Source organism: Phaenicophaeus curvirostris, chromosome 26 (assembly GCF_032191515.1).
Source record: "Phaenicophaeus curvirostris isolate KB17595 chromosome 26, BPBGC_Pcur_1.0, whole genome shotgun sequence".
Taxonomy (NCBI): Eukaryota; Metazoa; Chordata; class Aves; order Cuculiformes; family Cuculidae; genus Phaenicophaeus; species Phaenicophaeus curvirostris.
Genome location: NC_091417.1, coordinates 6,541,436 through 6,548,978, shown reverse-complemented (window position 1 = coordinate 6,548,978; position 7,543 = coordinate 6,541,436). Strand labels below are relative to the sequence as shown.

At 62.8% G+C, this 7,543-nt stretch overlaps 1 protein-coding gene across 1 annotated transcript; it reads left to right on the top strand.

Annotated features, from left to right (window-relative positions):
- Positions 1–18: 18 nt before the first annotated feature.
- TMEM98 (transmembrane protein 98) lies at positions 19–4,978 on the top strand. Its single transcript, XM_069877154.1, has 7 exons — positions 19–62; positions 3,034–3,223; positions 3,360–3,491; positions 3,791–3,824; positions 3,947–4,062; positions 4,150–4,209; positions 4,721–4,978. Exons 2-7 carry the CDS (start codon positions 3,093–3,095, stop codon positions 4,923–4,925), a joined length of 678 nt encoding a protein of 225 aa, XP_069733255.1. The 5' UTR covers positions 19–62; positions 3,034–3,092; the 3' UTR covers positions 4,926–4,978.
- The last annotated feature ends 2,565 nt before the right edge of the window (positions 4,979–7,543 follow it).

Genomic DNA, 7,543 nt, shown 5'->3' with positions numbered 1-7,543 from the left:
GCCCCCCGCGCCCCCCGCGCCCCCCGCCGCCTCCATCTTGTGCGCGGCCGCCGCGGCTCCAGGTGCGGGGCGGGGGGGGGGGGGGGGCGGCTGGGACCGCGGGGTTGGGGGGCGGGCAGGGGACCCCGGGGTGACCCCCCCTCCTCCGGGACCCCCGCTCCGGGGCTGCACGGGACCCCTGGAATGAGCCCCCTCCCTCGAAACCGTGTGGGACCCCCGGAAGGACATATCCCCCCCCCCCCCGCCCTCGGGGGGCTGAGCAGGACCCCGTTGCGGTGCATCCCCCCTCCCCGGGACCCCCAGAAGCTGCCCCACCTTAGACCTTCAGGAGCGATTTGCCACCCGCCCCCTCCCCGGGGGGGGTTTGCGGGACCCACGGGAGCGACCCCCCCGACTGAGACCCTCGGGGCTGCATGGGACACCCCCCCCCGCCCCCCAAAACTTCGGGACCCCCTGAATGACCCCCCGAACCCCCTCCCGGGACCCTCAGAGTGATCCGTGTTTCCCCCGGACTCGTGCGAGAACCCCGGGATCCGCCACATCCCCCTGGGGGCTCCCCAGAAACACCGCGGAGCCCTGGGGACCCCCGGGAGCGACTCCCCCCCCCACTTCGAGACCCCAGAGTGAGACCCTGGGAGTCCCCCCGAGTGGTTCCCCCCCAGCCTCAGGGCCATGCGGCACCCCTGGGAGCGACCCCCTCTTCCCCCCCGGGACCCCCCAAATGATCACCGAGCAATGCTCCCTCGGGACCCCTAGAAAGACCCCACCTGGACCTTTAAAAGCGATCACGCACCCCCCCGCCTCGATTCTGCAAGAGCCCCAGGATCCACCCCTGCCTTGGGACCCCCCGAATGAATCGCCCCCCGAGCCGTGTTGGACCCCTGGGAGAGACACACACACACACACTGGGGTTCTGCAGGAACCCCAGGATCCATCACCCCCCACAGTGAGCTCCTCGGAGCTGTGCTGGACCTCTGGGAACGAACCCCCCCCCTCCTCTTCGGGATCCCCCAAAACACCCCTTAAAACCTCACAAGCACCCCTAGACCCTCCCAGCAGTGACTCCCCCCGACACACACCCCCTTGCTGGGCCCCTCCAGCAGTGTCTCCCCCCCCTCCCCGAACTCCCCCAGCAGTGACTCCCCCTCTCAGACACCCCCCCCAGCAACAATACCCTCCCAAACACCCTCCAACCCCTCCAGCAGCAAATTCCTGCCCCTAAACCTTCTCAGGGCCCCACAGACCCTCCCAGCAGCGACTCTCCCCCAACCCCTTGCAGGGCCCCCCCAGACCTCCCCTACTTCCCACTGCTGCCACAGCCCCCCTCCCCCCAGTGCTCAGCCCTGTGCATGCAGGATGTGACCCCAACCCAACCAGGTTGTCGGGGACCCCCCCCCCAGGACCACGGGGTGCCCTCCCAGGGCTGCCACCCCCACTCCCCCAGGACCAGGGAGGTGATGCCCCAACCCTGGTTCTGTGACCTCCCAAGACAGTCCCCCCCAGAGCCAGGCACCAAGGGGTTATGGCACAGAATGGGCTTTGGCGGTCAAAATCCCTCTTTAAGCTTTAAGCTCGGTGGGAAAGAGGGAAAGGGGAGGGGCTGGGGCCACCCTGTGCCCCCGCTTGCTGTCCCCACCCCCGTGTCAGGGTGGGGAGGGGAACAAGTGCACCCGCCTTGGGAATTTAAGCCAGATCCCCAAACCTGGCTTCAAATCCAGTGGGATTTAGGGAAATAAGGTGAGAGGGGTGATCTGCTGGGGAAGTGAGGTTTCAGGGGGGGCACGTCTGGTAGGCCTCCCCCACACACAAAAAAAAAGGGGGGCCCCAGGCATTAGTCAGGGTGTAAAGGTCGGGTGCCGGCGGTGTTTGCACGCGTGGTGCGGAAGTGGCACCGTCCCTGCGTCCCTGGCTCTGGCAGCAGGTAGGGAAGGCAGGATGGGGGCCGCCCTGCGACAGGATGGGGTGGGTGTGTCCCCAGCCTCAAGGTGGGCACCTGCTGGCTGTCCCATGCAGTGGCACGGGGGTCCCACCAGCTCTGACCCCACGCTGATGTTCCCTGCGCCTGGCACGGCTGGTGTGCAGCACCCCGTGGGGCTCCAGCACTACGGCTGTGGCGGGCACGGCGCTGGGGGCCCCATGGTCCCACAGGGATCAGGGTTTGGGAGTCTCCATGGTCCCATAGGGATCAGGATCTGGGGGTCCCCATGGTCCCATAGGGTTAGATGGGTCTCTAGGAGTCCCCTTAGTTCCATAAGGAATGGGCTCTTGGGGCCCCATAGGGCTCAGGCTCTGGGGGTCCCCACAGGGATCAGTTTCTTGGAGTCCCCATGGTCCCATAAGGACTGGGCTGTGGAGGTCCCCATAGGCGTGAGGCTTTGGGGGTCCTCCTGATCCCATAGGGATCAGACTCTGGGGGTTTCCATAGTCCCACAGAGATGAGGCTTTTGGGGATCCCTGTGGTCCATTAGGGATGGAGCTCTAGGAGTCCCCATAGGGATGAGGCTTTGAGGGTCCCTGTAGACATCAAGGATGGATGGAGCTGTGGGGATCCCTGTGGCCCCACAGGAATGGGGCTCTGGGGGTCTCCATGGTCCCACAGGGACCGGGCTCTGAGGGTCCCATAGGTATCAGGCTTTGGGGGTCCTCGTGGTCCCACAGGGACTGGGTTCTGGGGGCCCCCACCACCCCACAGGGATGCAGTTTTGGGGGACCCTATAGGCACCAGGCTCGGGGGTCCCTACAGCCCCATGAAGGCTGGTTCTGAGGGTCCCCAGAGCCCCGTGAAGAAATGGGGGGGTGGTCTTCATGGTCCCCTGTGGCCCACACCTCACTCTCCTGATCCCAGCTCCTGCCCCATGTCACCATGGCTGGGGTGATAGCATTGCCCCTGTCCCCTGAGTCTGCCCAGGTGATACTGCCTCTGGAAGGGCCCCTTGTGCCAGGGATCCATCCATGGGTCACACTGAGTCATGGCTGGGCATTTTGGGGTGGAGGAAGGTTTCCAACCCCTCCCTGATGCCCCCATCACAACAGACCCCATCGTGCTGGGATGGCACCAGACGCCTGAGCCACTGCTCCATCCGGGACCAGTCATGGAGACGGTCGTCATTGTGGCCATTGGGGTGCTGGCCACCATCTTCTTGGCATCCTTTGTGGCGCTGGTGGTGGTCTGCCGGCAGCGGTACTGCCACCCCAAAGACCTCCGACACCACTATGACACCAAGTGAGTACTCCCACCAGGGACACGTCCACCGCCATCCAGGGGACAGTGCTGGAGATGTGTCCAGCATCATCAGGGCCTTCCTGGGGAACCCAAAGAGTTGGCCCTGTCCCCAAGGATGTCCCCATGTCCCCAACAGACCCATCGTGGACCTGATGGGCACCACTGAGACACCATCAGAGCCTTCGGAGCTGGAGCTGGATGACGTGGTCATCACCAACCCTCACATTGAGGCCATCCTGGAGAATGAGGACTGGATCGAGGATGCCTCGTAAGCCTTTACACCCCTCAGCATGCTCTGTGTCCCCTCTGGTGTGTCCCATGTCCCCTGCACCACTGCTGGGGACCCCCATGCAGTGCCAGCCCCCCCAGCATGGGGTGCCAGTGGTCAAGATTTGGGAGTCACCAAGCCATGGCTGGTCCAAAGAAGGGGTGGTCCTCAAGCTGGTCTCCAGTTGGGAATGTCCCCAAGGGTCTGGGGGACGTGGGCTGTGGGCAGACAGGTCAGGGTGCCATGGGGGTGAGGGCAAGAGTGTCTTCTTGGATTCACGTCCTCCTCCATCTCCACAGGGGTTTGGTCTCCCACTGCATTGCCATCCTGAAGGTGAGTCCAGGGGCTGGCACTGGTGGCAGTGATGTCACTGATGGCAATGGTGGCCCTGGTGGTGATGATGGCACCAAGTGCCCACCCCAGCCTGGCTTCTGCTGTCATCCCACCACCTGCAGATCTGCCACACGCTGACTGAGAAGCTGGTGGCCATGACCATGGGCTCAGGTGCCCGTGTGAAGTCCCCTGCCAGCCTGGGTGACATCATCGTGGTGGCCAAACGCATCAGCCCCAGGTGATGGGGGTGTCCTAGGGCTCTGGGGGACTGTGCTGGCAGGTGTCACCACAGTGTCCCCTGTGGCTAACGCCATCCCACCGGCAGGGTGGACGATGTGGTGCGATCCATGTACCCACCGCTGGACCCCAAACTGCTGGATGCAAGGTGACATCAGTGGGCTGGAGCACGTCCAGAGGAGGGAATGGGGCTGGGGAAGGGGCTGGAGAAAAAGGGTTATGAGAGGCAGCTGAGGAAAATTGAGTTGTTTACATGGGTGAAGAGGAGGCTGAGGGGAGACTTCATCACCGTCTGTAACACCCTGAAAGGAGGTTGTGGTGAGGTGGGTGCTGGGCTCTTCTCCCAGGTGACAAGTGATAGGATGCGAGGGAATTGCCTCAAGTTACCCCAGGGGATGTTCAGGTTGGACATCAGGGAAAATGTCTTTGCTGAAAGGGTTCTCGAGCACTGGCAGAAGCTGCCCAGGGAGGTGGTGGAGCCCCCATCCCTGGAGGGGTTTAAAAGCTGGGCACATGAGGTGCTCAGGGATGGTTCAGTAGTGAACAGGTACGGTTGGACTCAATGATCTCTTAAGGTCTTTTCCAACCCAACGATTCCATGGTTTTATGGAGCCACCCTCCCAGAGAGGGAGGTGACAAGGAACCCTGTGTCCCTGCAGGGCAGCGGCGCTGCTGCTCTCGGTCAGTCACCTGGTGCTGGTGACCCGCAGCGCCTGTCGCCAGCCTGCCGCCCGCCACTGGGTTGAGCGCTCGCTGGCTGCCGCCGAGGAGCACATGGCTGTGCTGCGCCAGGCCGCCATGGCCACTGAGACCGAGCGGCCACCGGCCACTGACGCCTTCCGGCAGGAGCAATCAGCCATCTGAGACCCCCTGCCACCCTGCGCTGACAATAAACCCCTGCTGTGTATTCCCCCCATCATGGGGGGCCTCTGGGTCTCTTGCGGCTCTGTGGTTTCTGGCCCCAAGGAGGGACTTGGGGGGTCTGGGTAGGGGAATTTGGGGGGAATGTGGGGGTCTGGAGTGGCTTGTGGGGTTTAGGAAGGATTTGGAGGAGGTGGAGATGGGTTTGGAGGAGATTTTGGGGATTTAGGAAAGAGTTTTGGGGGTGTTGGAGGCGGGGTTGGAGAGGATTTGGGGGTTAGGAAGGGTTTAGGAGGTCTTGGAGATGGGTTCGGAGAGGATTCAGGGCAAGTTGGGGGGATGAGGGGTTCTGGAAGGCCTTGGAGGGGAGAGGAGTTTACGAAGAGATTGGGGAGGTGGGTTTGGAGAGGACTTGGGGGAGATTGAGGTGGTCTGGGGGTGCTTGGGGAGTTTGGGAAGGGTTTAGGGTTGCCGGGAGATGGATTTGGAGAGGATTGGGGGGGTTGGCAGAGGGTTTAGGGCAGACTTGGAGGAAGTTGGGGGACATTGAGGGGGAGAGGGAGGCTGGAGGTGGGTTTGGAGAGGATTGGGGCTTGCTTAGGGTAGTTTGGGGGATGATGTTGAGGGGGTCTGGAGGTGGCTGGGGAGTTTAGGAAGGGTTTGGGAGTCTTGGATGTGGATTTGCAGAGGATTTGGAGGGTTTAGGGGGATGGATGTCGGTTTAGAGAGAATTTGGGATTGCTTCGGCTATTGAGGTTGGGGAGTTGGGATGTTGAGGGGTCTGGAGGGGATGTGGGGATATTGGGAAGTGTTTGGGGGTGTTTTGAGGTGAGTTTTGAGAGGATTTGGAGGGTTGGCAGGGGATTTATTGGGGACTTTGGGGAAGTTGGGTGGATTTGGGGGACATCGGGAAAGTCTGGAGGGGAGTCGGGGAGGCGGAGGTGGGTTTGGAGAAGATTTGGGGAGTTTAGGAAGGGTTTGGGGGAAAGTTGGGCATTTGGGGGACATTGAGAGGGTCTTCAGGGACTTGGGGGAGGTGGGGAGTTTGGGGGCTTGGAGGTGGGTTTGAGAGGATTTGGGGGGATTGGAGATGGGTTTGGAGAGGATTGGGGGTCGGCAGAGCTTGGGGGGGTAGGGGGAGCTTGGGGGAATTGGGGGTTGTTTAGGAAGGGTTTGAGGGTGTCGAGAGTGCGTTTGGTGGGGTTTGCAGGGGGGTTGGGGGGAAGTCAGGATTTGGGAGGCATTGAGTGGGTTTTGTGGGAGGTGAAGATGGGTTCAGGGAGGATTTTGGGTTGCTTGGGAGGTTTTATGGGGGGATTGAGGGGGTCTGGAGGGGCTTGGGGAGTTTGGGAAATATTTGGGGGGTGGAAATGGATTTGGAGAGGATTGTAGGGGTTGGCAGAGAGTATAGGGGGGACGTGGGGAAGTCGGGTGGATTTGAGAGACATTGAGGGGGGTTTGGGGGTGTCGAGGGGTTTGGGGAGCACTGGAGTGTTTGGGGGCCACTGGCGGGGTTTAGGAGCACTGGGCGGTGTTGGGGTGCAATGTGGGGGATTGGGGGGCACGGGGTGCAGTTGGGGAGCACAGAGGGACTTGGGAGCACTGCCTGTTGGGGGCTGTGTTGGGAGGCACTGGGGGTTGTTGGGGTGCACTATGGGGGGATTCAGGGGCACTGGAGGGAATGGGGAGCACTGGGGTGGGAGGCACTGGGAGGTTGGGGTGCCCTGTGGGGGGTTGGGGGGTACTGGGGGGATTGGGTAGCAATGGGGGGATTGGGTTGCAATGGGGGGATTGGGAGCACCAGCTGTTGGGAGCACTGGGGGGAGTTGGCGGGGCACTGAAGGGAGTTCGGAGAGCTGGGGGGCACTGGAGGGAGTTGGGGGGCATTGAGGGGAGTTTGGGGAGCTGGAGGAGCACTGGGGGGATTGGGGGCACTGGGAGGAGTTGAGGGGCACTGGGAGGAGTTGGGGGGAGTTCGGGGAGCTGGAGGGGGACTGGGTGGGTTGGAGGGGCACTGGGAGGAGTTGAGGGGGCACTGGGGGGAGTTGGGGGGCAGTGGGGGGAGTTAGGGGAGTTGGAGGGGCACTGGGGGGGGTTGGGTAGCAGTGGGGGGTTTGCGAGCACTGGCTGTTGGGGGCACTGGGGGGAGTTGGGGAGCGCTGTGAGGAGTTCTAGGAGTTGGGGGGCACTGGGGGGAGTTGGGGGGCACTGTGAGGAGTTCTAGGAGTTGGGGAGCACTGGGGGGAGCACTGTGAGGAGTTCTAGGAGTTGGGGGGCACTGGGGGGAGTTGGGGGGCACTGTGAGGAGTTCTAGGAGTTGGGGGGGCACTGGGGGGGAGTTGGGGCGCACTGTGAGGAGTTCTAGGAGTTGGGGGGGCACTGGGGGGAGTTGGGGGGCACTGTGAGGAGTTCTAGGAGTTGGGGGGGCACTGGGGGGAGTTGGGGGGCACTGTGAGGAGTTCTAGGAGTTGGGGGGCACTGGTGGGAGTTGGGGAGCACTGTGAGGAGTTCTAGGAGTTGGGGGGCACTGGGGGGAGCACTGTGAGGAGTTCTAGGAGTTGGGGGGCACTGGAGGGAGTTGGGGGGCACTGTGAGGAGTTCTAGGAGTTGGGGGGGCACTG